Genomic DNA, 16,251 nt, shown 5'->3' with positions numbered 1-16,251 from the left:
TGAGAGCAATGAGGAATTGGCAATTATACATCTTGTGGCAGAATTTTCCCAAATTTTTTCCATTTACAAATTAAATACAGAAACCCTCACAGCTAGGCAGAATTCTGAGAAACCTAAGAGGCTGACAGTTGTACCTTTTTAGGGGTAATGGGAACAAGTTGGATAAATGTGATTAGAACTACTTGTTCGTGTGGAGGGTGAACGCCGACACGGATTGGTTGGGTCGAATGGCCTGTTTCCACTTTGTAACTTTTATGTATTTAAATATATGTATTTTTGGCCTCCTTTGTTTTAGATTTCTCCCTGTTTCTTTGATAACATCTTCATCAGCCTCGATACCTGGGCAAGCTTTCAGTAACATGCCCAGGATAATGAACAGAACAACCTTTCCGTTAATTATTTTTAGCTACTAGAATTACCGTATGCTTGTGTATGACCTCTTTGACATCTTTGATAAGTGGTAGAGTATCACAACATTTGACTTTGTTTAGGTTTTAAATTATTACAGAAAATTATTTAGCAAAATATGGAGATAATAAATAACAGTAATATACTGCATATAGATAGAGTAGAAACTCTTCTATCTAATTCTTCAAAAGGAGCTAAGCCTTTATTGTAATTTTTTTTTAAACTTATGACCACTGACTGAATTAAAAGACTCTTTACAAAGTTAAAACGAGACAAAGCCATTTAATTTTTGTTGCAATTGTCTGAAAGGGGTCTTATAAGCACTTAAGGCATTGGCAGAGGAATTCCTTACTCTCTTTTATTTTTAAAAGCCTGGCAGAGCTAAGTTAACTGCATAACTGGGGACTAATGTATTATTAGTTGTCACTACCCCTATTCAGGGAAAGAAAAAGGATAATTTGGCATGATTGCATCTGTTCATGTTCCAGAGATTGTCACATTTTGGCCTGATGGACTTTTCTATCAATGAGAGTGTTTTTTGTAATATTCGTTCATGGGATGTGGGCGTCGCTGGCAAGGCCAACATTTATTGCCCCATCCCTAATTGCCCTTGTGAAGGTGGTGGTGAGCTGCCTTCTTGAACCGCTGCAGTCCATGTGGTGAAGGTTCTCCCACAGTGCTGTTAGGTAGGGAGTTCCAGGATTTTGGCCCAGTGACGATGATGTAAAGTCCTAGAGCAACTTCTCTGACACAGTGGAATCAATCCTGAGGAATCTAGGTGTTTTTTCCTAGGATATGTTGTAGTGCTAACTTGGAAGTTAAAAAGGATAGATTTATAAAGAATAGGTTTTGAATCTGGGAAGAGGCTAGAAGACTCCCTAGCAAGTATTAAGGTAGGTTAATGAGTTTGGGGGGGAGCAGAGAAAGGTTGTTTTGTTTTAAACCATGTAAGTTAATTTCATTTAGGACCCTTGCAGCAGGAAGATGGAATTTATTCCCATTATTCTGTCTGAATTCTTATGCTGGTACCAGTAATGAAAAGAAACTCTTCCAACTTACTGCTCAGCTTCCAAGCTTTCCAAGTTGCTACCTTCTGCCTCTTAACAGTATCTTCTTGCATAGAATAAGTTACTACGATAACTCATTGAATTTCTTCTCTTTGCTATTCTAACAATTTCTGTTAATTCCTAAATTTTGACATTTGTTTATGTGGAGATTCTAAGTGATCTGGAATCCTCTAGAACAATAAATAAAGTAAATTAATATAACGTAATGTAAAGTGACAATTACCGTTACTGAAACAACTTATTTTTAACTTCAGCTGACCTCCAGAAAATTCTTTCACATGATCATCCTCCTGAGTTCTCTGCAGACTTTTACGCCTCTTACATTAACATTCTACTTGGAGTCTTCTATACTGTCTGTCGAGATTTGAAAGAGCTGCGACATCTGGTAAGTTTTTTTAAAAAAATGTTCTGAGGGGTGTAGAATATGTATTTTTTTTTCCCTCGTCCCTTTTGTACAGCTTTTGTGTATCAACTGCATCTCTGAGGGAGTCAAATATCTGCCAGTGTTGCCCTGATGAGGCCACTAGATGGTGGCTGTGGGAGAACTCTCTCTGTATGTTTTCGATTCTCACTGCAGTGGAGCTGAGATTGGGAAGCCTGTGAAGTTGGGGTACTCCAGTGAACGTTTGGTGACTGACCAGCCACCTGGCTCATTAATGGAATCCTGGAGTGGTCGACCAGTCACTGGAGGCTTGGATTCTTCCCACTTTGCTGCACATAACTCCACAACTCACTGCCTGAACTGGTGGAGTGGTCCTGGCTGGAAATGCAGTTTGAAGGTTGCAAGTGCTCTCTACTTGTAAGGGGATTGTCCAGGCTGGGGCGCTCAGACCGAGGACGGAGCAGCAGATTGGGAGCGGGATAAAGCCAGAGGTGCTGAGGTTATTGTGGGATTGGGTCCAGCAACTTTTTCTTTTTAAAAAAAGATGTTCAGTCACAACCAGGGAAAGAGGCACTTGAAGTTGAAGAAAGGGGCTGGAAATAGGCTGAGGGGATCTTCTTCCCTGAGGGGGGAGAGTGGGGCTGGGAATTTTTTTTTAAAAGCTAGTCAATGAGCATGACATAAGGCCAAAGAGTGGGGAAACCAGGGTAGAGCAGCTGGGTGCCAGAGGTATATAATTGAAGGAAAGAATTGGGGACAGGAGACTTGAATGCCTTGGAATGGATGTGTGGCAATAGGTCAAGGAGCGGTGGGAAGGAAAAGTAAACTTAATTTTGGGCCTGCGGGGAACAAATATTTTCTTTCTTAAACCAGAAGTGTAAAGTGAATGTGGGCGTCAGAGGTTAGAGATTCAGTAGTTGTACGAGAGGATGAAGAGGCTCTACAGAACCACCAATGTTATGACAGATAATCGTTACAGGCAAGTGTTGACATTGGAATTCCAAAGGAAGTGTTTATGTAATAAATTTACATTGTAAATGTAGACATAAAAGTATTACCAAAAATTGTGATAGAGGAAGTAAGGGTTTTGTAGACAGGAAGTGCACACCATCAGCAAGAAATTTTAATAATATACTAGTTGATCTATTGTGGCGTTGCACACGGGCAGTCAAGACTAAGTGTAGTCTGTAGGTGAAGCGGGGTTTGAGGGCAGAGGACAATTGTTTTAGGGCATGCAGCCATAATTTCGTCCCTGTTTTCAAGTCATACATTCTGGCCTTATTTTTATATAATATGATTTGATATTATTTGTAGTTTAATAGAAAACCTGTGGCAATTTAGCAAGCAGAGTTGGAGCATAGTAGTTCCTCTACAGTGCAGACTGAGGAATGGGGAGTTGCACTGCCACCAGTGGCAGGAGGGTATGATTACTGTGTGACAAGTTTCCATTATAATTGTGGACGAAGGAATTTATATAGAAAAAGTTGACACAAAGTATAACAAAAACATGACAACAGAAAGTAAGGTTTAGTAGATAGGAAGTGTGTGGACGTAAGAGTTTTCATATAGATAGGCTGGGTAATCGTATTCACCATAACTGTTTCTGCACTGGGAGCAATGTTTAAAATTGTCAGACTGCGATCATTGTTGTAGAGATTGATAGTTGTAGCCAATTAGCTGGCACGTACTTTATCAGTTGTAAAATTTGAGCTTTTAGTATTTTAATTATGGAGGCCACATATTGCTTGGACAGTAAGAGTCTAAATGGGGTAGAGGGGCAAAGGGATCTTGAGGTGCAGATACACAAATCACTAAAAGCGACGCAGGTTAATAAGGCATAAAAAAGGCAAACCAAGCACTTGGGTTCATTTCTAGAGAGATAGAATTGAAAAGCAGGGAAGTTATGTTAAACTTAATAGAACCTTGGTTAGACCACACTTGGAGTATTGTGCACAATTCTGGTCTCCATATTATAAAAAGAATATAGAGGCATTGGAGAAGGTGCAAAAAAGATTCACAAGGATGATACCAGAACTGAGAGGATATACTTATCAGGAAAGTTGAGTATATTCAAGACTGAGATCAATAGATTTTTGGACTGTAAGGCAATCAAGCGATATGGGGATCGGGTGGGAAAATAGAGTTGAGGTTGAAGATCAGCCATGATCTTATTGAATGGCGGAGCAGGTATGAGGGGGCATATGGCCTACTCCTGCTCTTATTTCTTATGTTCTTATGAAAGACTAAACAGGCTGGGGCTCTTTTCTCTAGAAAAGAGAAGGTTGAGGGTTGACCTGATCGAGGTCTTTAAGATACTGAAAGGGTTTGATAGGGTAGACGTAGAGAAAATGTTGCCACTTGAGGGGCAAAACTAGAGGTCATCAATATGATAGTCACTAATAAATCCAATAGGGAATTCAGGAGAAACGTCTTTTATCCAAAGAATGGCAAGAATGTGGAATGCTTTGCCACAAGGAGTGGTTGAGGCAAATAGCATAGAAGCATTTAAGGGGAATCATAGAAGGTTACGGCACAGAAGGAGGTCATTCGGCCCATTGTGTCCGTGCCGGCTGAAAAAGAGCTATCCGGCTTAATCCCACTTCCCAGCACTTGGTCCGTAGCCCTGTGGGTTACGGCACTTCAAGTGCACATCCAAATACTTTTTAAATGAGTTGAGGGTTTCTGCCTCTACCACCCTTTCAGGCAGTGAGTTCCAGACCCCCACCACCCTCTGGGTGAAAAAGATTCTCCTCAGCTCCCCTCTAATCCTTCTACCAATTACTTTAAATCCATGCCCCCTGGTCACTGATCCCTCTGCTAAGGGAAATAGGTCCTTCCTATCCACTCTATCTAGTCCTGTCATAATTTTATATACCTTAATTAAATCTCCCCTCAGCCTCCTTTGTTCCAAAGAAAACAACCCCAGCCTATCCAATCTTTTCTCGTAGCTAAAATTCTCCAGCCCTAGCAACATCCTTGTAAATCTCCTCAAGCTAAATAAGCACACGATGGAGAAAGGAATAGAAGGGTATCTGATGGGGATAGATGAAGTAGGGAGGGAGGAGGCTTGTGAGAAGCATAGACGCTGGCATAGACCAGTTGGGCCGAATGGCCTGTTCCTGTGCTGTAGGCTCAATGTAACTCAGCGGCATACAGAAGATGTGTATGTATGTATGTAAGTATAAGGAGGCATAACTATTTCAAAGCATAGATATATGCAAAGATTACAACACCTTAAAAGTTATTCATCATTGAAATAAAATGTGGCAGAAATCGAAAGGAGGTGTCAGCAAATATTAAGCATTCTGGCATTAAAAGCAGAAGAGGAGTTTGATATTAATGGATTATATCTCAGTGTTTGCCACCCCCATCATTGGCACACAGGCCTGGCAGGCTGCTAAATGCAAAAGTCAAAGTTGTGTCAGAACAGTTTAATTCCTCCGGATGACAAAGGCAGGTAAATGCAGTTTGCTGCCAGAGGTTACATTAGAGTTTAGATTAGATGTTTTGTATTCCAGTGATCTTTGTATCATGTCTCACACAAGGTCACATATTTATTTTCACTTCGGCTTTATCTTTTCAGTAATAATACCAAGTAAATTTTGCTGAAGTGCCAGGAATGCCACAAAAATGTTTCGATGAGCTGACCTTGCATTATCTTCTAAAACAAAAGCAAAATACTGCAGATGCTGGAAATCTGAAATAAAAACAGAAAATGCTGGAAAACACTCAGCAGGTCAGGCAGCATCTATGGAGAGAGAAACAGAGTTAACATTTCAGGTCGATGTCCTTTCACCAGAACTGCAAGGTCATCTCAGTGGAACACAGGTGCATGCAGTGTCTGAGGAACAGTAGTCACAAAATGACCAAAATACACAATTGGGCATAATTGGTCATATGTAGTGGCTATCTTTAAAACTTCCCAGTGTCTACATTTCAAGAAGGCGGCTCACTGCCACCTTCTCAAGGGCAATTAGGGATGGGCAATAAATGCTGGCCTTGTCAGCGACGCCCATATCCCATGAATGAATAAAAAATAAATTTAGACTGTTTTGAGATATTTAAATCTTGGACTAAATTGTGACCTCGAAACAAAGTTTAGTACTGTTAAAATGTGAACCATTTAATCATTTATGTATTGCCTCGGAATTGACTTTAGGTGTCCTGCATAGGTATTTTCCACTGAACTACCAATGTGATTAGTTTATTCAGTTTAAGATGTCTTTATATTTATATTTATCAAGGTTATTAATGCTGGGGAATGGAACGCTATCCATTTTGGGCACCCCACTGTTAGCATCAAGCACTCCCAGTGGAGATATAGCATGTTTTGATGTAGATTATAGCTCCCGGTACTCTGCCACATCAATGTGCCTCATTCTTAATCTCAGAAAAGCGTCCCCCACAACTGCACCATTGTGAGATGTTTCCATTTCTCACACCAATCCTCCTCCGATCACTCCAAATGACATTGATAGTTTATCGGTGAATTGGAGAGACTGGGTTAACACCGCTGAAGTTGATTCATTTAAAACTAAAAATGTCATAGTTCTTTTTCTTTTGCATACTAGCAGAGAATGAAGGTTGATTTAATGTTTAGTGCCAATGAAATGAATTGAAATAATGTTTTTACGGTAGTGCTCACTTGTTCGTTCTATTTCAGGCTGCACTAAATTTTCCAAAGTTCTGTGAACCTGTACAAAAAGGAGAAGGTAAGCCTTGGAGAAGAGGATTTAACTTCTGTTTTGAAATAACTGCATTGAGAAAAATCTTCTATTTTAAAAATAGTAATTATTAAATTGGTCCTTGCCATTTTGTAGGATTATCCTGATAATTAATTTGGAAATGTTAACGGGCATATATAAATATAAACTGTGCTACATTATTAAAGTTGTGCTGAGGTTTAAGTACTACAATGATGTAGAGGAACTGAAAGAAAATGTAATCATAATTTCTTGTAATAATTTAATTTTTAAACAATACTGATGGTAAGATTCCCTTTTGGTTACTACTCACCAATCTGCTTCCTCTCAAACGAGGAGGGCATGGCAGGCTGCACATGGTCCCATTCAATGATTAGCTGACAAGAGGCGCAGCTCTGCAAAATAAAGTTGAGGTGTAGCAATCTGCAGCTACACTGTGTGCCATATAAAGGTTCAGATAAGAGACAACTGAGGAAAATTGTATTTGAAATTACACTCAAAATCACAAGATAGGTGGGGATAAGGAAGACCATTAATCCCATCCTTGCTGAACTGTGCAGATCAAATTGTCTTTCCCCTCCCCCCCCCCCCCCCCCCACCATACCCAAATCACAGCATCTGGTTGTTTCTTAAATGATTCCTGGGTTTTTACTGCACTCCTGTACCTGGAAGTCAATTTAAAGTGTTGATCATCTTGCATCTTAAATTTGTCTTTTGCAAGTTATACTTTGACTGTTGCAGTAATATTCCAGATTTACCTTTTTTAAAATCAGTTTACCTTATATCCCTCCCATGAGGGTCCTTTCTCGGTCACTAACTTTCAAAGACGAATAGGCCCAAGTTTTTCCAGATTGGTAACTGAGTTTATTGATGCTAGGGATCTTTGCACTCCCTCAAGTGCTTGAATGTGTCCCTTGCATCTTGGTGACCAGAATTGAGATGTGGTAACAGTTTAAACATCACTTTTCCCAACTTGTACTCTACTACTTTTCCAATATAGGTCAACATTATATTTGCTTTGTTTATTGCTGCTGCATTCTGACTGGGCGTTTTAAGTGTCAAATGTACTAATACCTCTAGATCCATTTCAACTTTGCTCATATCTATTTCAACACCATTCATAGGGGAAAAATGGTTGTCATGATTACCCTATGTGCACTACTTGCACTTGTTCATATTAAATTTAATTTACCGCTATTCTGCCCGCTTAGAAATTTGTTTCTAACTCATGGTCCCTGGCACTACCTCAGATTCAGTAGCTCCTCTTCCTTAGTTGGTATCATTTCTGAATTTGACTTGGCTCAAATTAAATCCTAACACTCTGCTACTAGATGTACATCTAGGCAATAATTTGTAAGAAGGCATGATTTGCAATGTGTTGTCTGGTCAGTCAGGTGATTGGTGAATTGGTTGAGTAACTTTGTTTCATTTCTGTCATAACACATCTGTTGGTAATGAGAAATTTCTGCAGCTAATCCCACCATCATCTGATCATGGTGAAGGAATGTATGTATGCCTATATTGCTTGTCAGTTCAAATAAGTAAATTAAAAGTAAAGGTAACTATAAAAAGGTATTAGCACCTGTCATAGTGTTGTTCCACTGCCTGAAATAATTTTCCCCAGTTTTACTTTTTTCTTAATGTGCATTTTGTCCTTCTGAAAAATTTAAGTCAGAAGAGAAGATTTACTGAGATTATGTTAGCCAGGGTATCCTCTACAGTGAATCTGCTTCATCGAGACCAAATAAGTTTTGCTATATTATTGCCAAGTCACTGCTCACTATGAGCTAACTGCAATTTTTGTAAACACGCTTCTTAATTCTATCTTTAAATTCTCCCTCGCTGAAGCCTGGACTTTGAATTACAAAGTCAGACATGGAACTTTCTGAAACCAGGCCTTGCCTATTTCACTTCAAGGATGCTAAACATACCAAGTCTTGAGCACACTTGGCAGCTCTGCTCCTCAACAGGGCTCTGACTGATTTGTGACCTTGCAGTTAAGCACCACTGCAATGTGGTTGGTATTTTCTCTCCTTGTTGGAATTTGAGGTCAGGACTTCTTGCAAGTAGTGCATCTGTAAGCAACTTTGATATGATTAAAAAAGGATGAGAAAAGAAGTCATAGAATAAAAATCTTGCTTGAGTTGCTTTATAGTGTATTTGTCAGTGCAGCCCTTAGGCAATTTACTACATGGGGATTGTGGCCTTCGACCAAATAAGTTGGCGATGTATGCGTAGATCGTTTCTCACTGTGACAGCAAGGCAGTCTTTAGTTTAACAATTCAACCTGAAAAGTGCTTCATTGTTCTGTCTGAAACTCTGCTTATACTTTGCTACGTAGAGTTTCCCAGTTTTGGCATAATCCATTTGTATGTGGGCATTGAAGGGGTGAAGAAGAATGTTAGATTTCTTACCTTATTTGTGATCTTTCCTTGCTGCTTGAACATCATTCTGCCTCCCAGTTAAAAATGTTTTGTCTCTCTGTTCCCCTTCATACTTGATGTTTGCATCTTTGCCTTCCTTGTTGTTTCAAGTTATTCTCTTTGCTGCCTTCTCTGGTATTAAAACTGAAGTGGTTTTCAGAATGAGGCCATTATATAAGTGATATTTAAGAAATATCCAAAGTTGGATTCATCCATTCAATGGTGAGATGGCATTACATTCATTAGAGTAAAGAAGACCATACCTAGGAATAGTATTCTAACATTGTGATGAAGCTTAAAGGACCAGTTATTGAAAGTGCAGTTTTCCAGAGACATGTGGGCTTTGCACAGGAGGAAATGAATAGATTCGGAACATAAGACAAGAACAGGGGTGTCCAAATCTCGGCCCACCCTCCAAATCTAGATCACTTTATGATTTCAAGCATCCTGCTGAGCCACTCCTGATTAAAGAAACAGCCACCAGGAGAAGCAGATGATGTGCCTACAGGGAATTAAAATAAGTGAGAGAGACAGTGTTGCCATATGGAATGATACAGCAACTTGAATGCCCTTTTCATGTTCCTACTGTAAGCTGTTACATAGGCATATTTCATGGTAATTATAACCATGGAATGTTGGACTAAAGTAGAAGATGTGAGTTTCAAACCTAGTTTACTGTTAAACTTTTCAAAGGGGTTTGGGAGCAAGGAGAGAAAAGAAAAATGAAATCCCCATAGCTTTCCCTTCTCATAGTGCTTATGAATGTCCCCTAGCAGTTTAAGCAAGATGGCACCTGTGACTGTCCTTCCTTCCCTCCCGATTGGGTAGAATATTACAGACATTGGAGAGCTAAGTTAGCAAGGTGTAGAGGACATAAAGAAAATGCAGCTATAATGTTTGAAAAAGTTAATGTTTTTCTTCAAGTGAAAGAAGAGGATACTCATCGGCTGTGGAGAAACATCGAACCACATCTAAAAAAAGCAATGCAAACAGTTTATCTGCGAGAAATCTCAAGGTAATCATCTTATGAATAAAAAGTGTAGCCACTCAATAGTATTTTGTCTAACTAAAATTGGAGAAGTGAAGATGAACATGCCAGAAACAAATTTTGTGGCTCCTGAATATGTAAGTAGCATGGCTCTAATTAATTCTTTTTCACAGGCAGCAAATATTTACTATTGGCTTTACGTGCTAGCTCAGTCCAAGTGAGACAGATGACCAGGATGACAAAAATGAGGACGAACTACTAAGACTCAGAGATCTTGCTAGGAGCATTTTGCTAGTGGGTGAAATGTTGACTTAAAATTTCACTTGGCTTGTGTTAACCTGGTAGCATCGAATTCCAATGAGTTGAATTTCACCCATTTTCAGACTTTTGCTAATGATACATCACCTACATCTGTTCTAGTTACCTTAATTAAACTTCCTTCTGTAAGGCCACTGATTTTCAGTATTAGTGGAAAAACAAATGTCATCACCGAAACACCAGTAGACACTTTCTGGATTGTAAGGCACTACACAGAGATAGCCTAGAGAGTATCTTGCCCCAGGTATGAAATCCCTCAGCTTAGTAGCACACTGTAATACTTGAATCTTTCATCCTTTCTCTTCAGGGGATGCATCTGCCTCTGTGTTTTTACCTTCAAGACACATATTCAGTTTCTGTACTACTACTGCTAGATCACTATTTACTTTTACTCCCACAATCTGCCAGACTATGTCAAATGTAGGCTTTTACAATAAGGCCAATAATTTTTTTATTTCAAGCACAGCTAAGGTTATGAACAAAGATGTTGTGCTTGAGATGTAAAATAAAGACTTGCATTTAAATAGCACCATATAGCCTTCAATAACGTTTCAAAGCCCTTCACATTAAAATGAATTACTTTGAAGTGCTGTGACTTTTTAAGTAGGCAAACAAAGCAGCACCGTGCACACATCATGATGCCATTACAGCAATGAGACAAATAGCCAGTTAATCTGTTATTCATTGTATTTTTTGAAGAAGGAATGTATGTTAGCTAGGACACCGGGAGACCTCCCTGCATATAATGCTGTGGGATATTTAATGTCTGTCTAGACCATTGGAACTGGCAGAGGGAGCCTTGGTTTAATGTCTCACCTGAAGGATGCAACACTCCCTCAGTACTGCAGTGGTGTCACCTTAGATTAAGAGTCTTGGTACATGTCTTGAACTTGACATCTTCTGAACCAGAAGTGGAACTGTTACTAACCGAGCAAAGCTGACACAAAATTTTAGTACATAGTCGGGATCTTCCATGGCATTACCAGTGGGTAATCTGGAACATGGTGGCGATGTTTGGCTGGTAATTTGGCCTGTCTCTTTAAAGCAGTGGTATGCAAACTTGTTTTCATGGGTTGCATAGGTATGTTCCATGGAGCCTCAGGGCCATCCATAGGAACATAGGAACAGGAGTAGGCCATTCAGCCCCTCATGCCTGCTCCGCCATTTGATAAGATAATGGCTGATCTGTGATCTAACTCCATATACCTGCCTTTGGCCCATATCCCTTAATATGGAGGGATATGAAGTTTAAATCCATGTTCCTGTTATTTGCATAGGCCTCAAGTTGCAAACAAAACCGATCTTGGCTCTGAAGTCCACAAAATGCAAACAGTATAAACAAATGAGGAATAAGTGTAAAGAGGACTGAGTTGCCTTGACTTTGTGGCCTGGAATTCCAGCGTTTTTGAGCCATATGTGACCTAAAGGTTATGGTTTGGACATCCCTGCAGTAAAGCTATGTTGAAAATGATTGCCAGAACTTTTGGCACCCCATTGTCCTGAACAATTTTATTCTTTTTTGTGAGAAAAACATGTTTATATTTTACGTATTGCTTTACTAAAAGAAAAATAATCTGCTCTGTGACTTTGCTGCCAGTAAGAAGTTGGAAAATAAAGAGCATTATAAGCCAGGCTCATTTGCGGAGATCACACTGCTTATTTATGCTTCCCAGAGCAGTAAGTTCAACAAGTATTCTATTAGATGTATTATTGGCATCTGTAAATGAAGACACAGTGGAATGAAGTATTTGGGGTTAACTATTCAGTACTAAATGTAGGGTAGAGTACTGGCCTCCAAGCTCGATTAGTAAAACCCAGGCAACTCGCCCCTATTTGTACTTATTTCTTATTTGATGATTTGTTCTGTTTGAATTTTGTGGGCTTGGAGTTTTGAAAAGATTTGCAAAACTGTCTAAAAGGTCTTTCTTCACCCTATGTGCCTAAAATGGTTTATTAAAGGGGTATGTTCCCATGACTGAAAATGTTGGAGAATTAGTAAGTTTCTTTGTTTTGAGAATTTAATTAGAGCTTTTGTTCTAAAATAATGCTCTGTAAGAGAATGGAGAATAACACTATTGGCTTGTTTGATTCCCATAATTCTGTGCACAAAAAAATATTCTTTTGTTACTTACATTTTCCTATATGTTTCAGTTCTCAGTGGGAGAGGCTGCAGCAAGAAGATAAAGAAGGCGAACATCTGAAAGGTAAACCAGCCTGTTGCTGCTGATTGGATGACGAATTTTAGCAGATGAGTGTGAGTTGAGGGAAAAAAAACAAGTGCAGAAGGGCTTGGGCAGGAACTACTTGAGGGGATCAAGAATGACTTGGGTCATAATGAACTGGGCTGTGGAGGATTCTTTCCTCCCAGAGGTCATTTTCAGTGCGCTGACTTACTCGCCCACCTCGAGCACATGCTAGCCTGTGTACTTGCTCATCTAGCCCGAGTGCTTCCTAGCTGGCCTATCCCTAGTGTTTTTTGGCCTACCTGCTTCCTTGGCTGCCCTGAATATTAGCTGCCGCCAAATACCCAAAACCATAGTCCCATCAAGTGTTCAGACTCTAATGGTCCCACACCCCAGCCCCCTTGGTTACTCCAAGGCCCATCCTACCCCTCACTCACACCAAGGCTATATCATCTCCCTCTCCCCCAACTTGAACTTTAACTCCTTGTTTCATTCTAGCCGCAGACTCCCCACTCCTTTCCCACCCTCTTAGCTTGACCTTGGCCTATCTTCTCTCAGTTGTACATGTTGCAGCATCTCTGATAGCCTTTTTGCACTTTGAACTCAGTATATGCTGCCTCCCATCATCCTGTATAGCCTAGGCCTTATAGAGATGAAGATCAAGCATACTGGTAAAAAAACATGTGAGAACTACAGAGGCTGCAATGAAAAATGTTTGATGGCTATACAGGGAGAGTGAAAGATTGGAAGACAAACAAAAAGCAACACGAAGAATTAGAGAGTAGGAAAGGAGGATGTTGTGCTCCTGTCATTGTAAAATTGTGTATCCTCAGATTTACTAGTAGCAATGCCACATGAGACCCACTCTTATTTTAAGATAAAGAAAGCAGCTGTTTGGATGAAAGATCGACATTTTAGGTTCAAAGTGGTATGACAATTCCGTTAAATGTAGCTACAGAGAAGTAACACCTCTAGGCACAAGGTAATGGGAATATATAATCAACTTCATTGTAGTTGTAATGTAATGAAGGAGCCTGTCAAATTAATTAGGGCATTGTAAACTTGTGCATGGATGGCTTAGATTGATTAATTGTTGTTTTAGTTTGATAGTGCATTAACAAAGAAATGAAAATCCTGCCTTTAATAGTTGCCCGTCCTTCAAAGGAACAGCAGTTTATTGAAACCACTATGTCTGGTAACTCGCATATCTTTGAACCAATCTTACAACATCAGTTTGAGGGGCTGATGAATTTGAGTTTGAGCCAGATTTGATATTTTTATATTTGTATTTTAGATATATTTTATGTATCTTAAACTACTTTGCGTGATGACATACTGAGATGAACGCCATGCTGATTATAGAATTTAACTGCATAGTAACAGATTGATTGGTGGTTCAAAATGTATGTGCTAGTGAACCATGTAATCTAATCCCACTCTTCTGCTTGTTCCCTGTACCCGTTAATATTTTTTTTAACAACTATCTAATTCCCTTTTTAAAAACACATATGGATCCTGTTTCAAGAATGCTTTGTGACAGAGAATTCACATTCTAACCGCTTGTGTTAGAAGTAAAATTCTAGTCTCCCTTTTAATTCTTTATTATCATTTTAAATTTGTGCTCACTCGTTACCATCACTTCTTTACCATGTTGAAAGTTACCTTTAGGTTAACACAATGAATTGGTGAATTGACTTATTGTTCTATCAATGGAAGCCGTTTTGCACAAGATTTCCAGATTTGGTTACACAGTAGGAGGAACTGGGAAGCAGATGCAGACAATATCTTTCAAGTTCCTACAGCTTTGTCAAGCATTGTATTTAAGTTATCTGCTGTCTTGACAGGGAGCATTACCTGGAATGGGGTATCCAAAACAGAGAGAGAAATTTCTAACCTTTATTTAAAAATCTGCAAAAGAAATTCATGTTTGATGTGTCAAGTACTTCACTTCAAATAAATATTCATTACTGAAAACATGGAACATCAGCGCTAGCCTATCCATCCACAGAATGCTTCTGGCTCAAAATCCATATTTCTAGAACTTTGCAGACTTTTAAGTCTTCCCAATTTTTTTTCATGCTCAGGACTTTCTGCTCATGCACATGTTGAACTTCCGTATTACTCCAAATTCCTGCTGATTGCTGCTTACCTTTCCTCCTACAATCCAGCTAGAACAGACAAAAGGTTTTTCTTGAAGGTAATTCAAGTTATTTTCTCACTCTTGGCCCTTAATTGTTTTTATGAAACTACGTAGAATGGAATGTTATGTTTCATGCTGTGGATGGTGAAATGTACAGGTTATGATGGTGTAATTAACTGGATTTAAGGGGGCAATGGGATGATTGCAATGAATCAGAAAGGAGGTTAGGGAGGAAATTGCGGGTCCCCTAGCAGAGATATTTGAATCATCGACAGCTACAGGTGAGGTGCCTGAAGATTGGAGGGTAGCAAATGTTGTGCCTTTGTTTAAGAAGGGCGGCAGGGAAAAGCCTGGGAACTACAGACCGGTGAGCCTGACATCTGTAGTGGGTAAGTTGTTAGAGGGTATTCTGAGAGACAGGATCTACGGGCATTTGGAGAGGCAGGGACTAATTAGGAACAGTCAGCATGGTTTTGTGAGAGGAAAGTCATGTCTCACAAATTTGATTGAGTTTTTTGAAGGGGTAACCAAGAAGATAGATGAGGGCTGTGCAGTAGACGTGGTCTACATGGACTTTAGCAAAGCCTTTGACAAGGTACCGCATGGTAGGTTGTTACATAAGGTTAAATCTCACGGGATCCAAGGTGAGGTAGCCAATTGGATACAAAATTGGATTGACGGCAAAAGACAGAGGGTGGTTGTAGAGGGTTGTTTTTCAAACTGGAGGCCCGTGACCAGCGGTGTGCCTCAGGGATCGGTGCTGGGTCCGCTGTTATTTGTTATTTATATTAATGATTTGGATGAGAATTTAGGAGGCATGGTTAGTAAGTTTGCAGATGACACCAAGATTGGTGGCATTGTGGACAGTGAAGAAGGTTATCTAGGATTGCAACGGGATCTTGATAAATTGGGCCAGTGGGCCGATGAATGGCAGATGGAGTTTAATTTAGATAAATGTGAGGTGATGCATTTTGGTAGATCGAATCGGGCCAGGACCTACTCCGTTAATGGTAGGGCGTTGGGGAGAGTTATAGAACAAAGAGATCTAGGAGTACGGGTTCATAGCTCCTTGAAAGTGGAGTCACAGGTGGATAGGGTGGTGAAGAAGGCATTCGGCATGCTTGGTTTCATTGGTCAGAACATTGAATGCAGGAGTTGGGATGTCTTGTTGAAGTTGTACAAGACATTAGTAAGGCCACACTTGGAATACTGTGTACAGTTCTGGTCACCCTATTATAGAAAGGATATTATTAAACTAGAAAGAGTGCAGAAAAGATTTACTAGGATGCTACCGGGACTTGATGGTTTGACTTATAGGGAGAGGTTGGATAGACTGAGACTTTTTTCCCTGGAGAGTAGGAGGTTTAGGGGTGATCTTATAGAAGTCTATAAAATAATGAGGGGCATAGATAAGGTAGATAGTCAAAATCTTTTCCCAAAGGTAGGGGAGTCTATAACGAGGGGGCATAGATTTAAGGTGAGAGGGGAGAGATACAAAAGGGTCCAGAGGGGCAATTTTTTCACTCAAAGGGTGGTGAGTGTCTGGAACGAGCTGCCAGAGGCAGTAGTAGAGGCGGGTACAATTTTGTCTTTTAAAAAGCATTTGGACAGTAACATTGGTAAGATGGGTATAGAGGGA

General features: G+C 39.8%; 1 protein-coding gene across 2 annotated transcripts in view; it reads left to right on the top strand.

The window, feature by feature from the left end:
* orc5 (origin recognition complex, subunit 5) overlaps positions 1–16,251 on the top strand; it is a 110,132-nt gene that overhangs the window by 25,739 nt on the left and 68,142 nt on the right. For both annotated transcript variants that reach the window (XM_068005375.1, XM_068005376.1), the window contains 5 exons: positions 1,730–1,860; positions 6,521–6,569; positions 9,908–9,998; positions 12,441–12,493; positions 14,557–14,669. In XM_068005375.1, the coding sequence (XP_067861476.1) occupies positions 1,730–1,860; positions 6,521–6,569; positions 9,908–9,998; positions 12,441–12,493; positions 14,557–14,669 (437 nt within the window). The remainder of the gene's footprint in view (positions 1–1,729; positions 1,861–6,520; positions 6,570–9,907; positions 9,999–12,440; positions 12,494–14,556; positions 14,670–16,251) is intronic.

Source organism: Heptranchias perlo, chromosome 24 (genome assembly GCF_035084215.1).
Source record: "Heptranchias perlo isolate sHepPer1 chromosome 24, sHepPer1.hap1, whole genome shotgun sequence".
NCBI classification, from domain to species: Eukaryota; Metazoa; Chordata; class Chondrichthyes; order Hexanchiformes; family Hexanchidae; genus Heptranchias; species Heptranchias perlo.
Note: the sequence above shows the minus strand (reverse complement) of the source record. Positions and strands in the feature narration are given on the sequence as shown.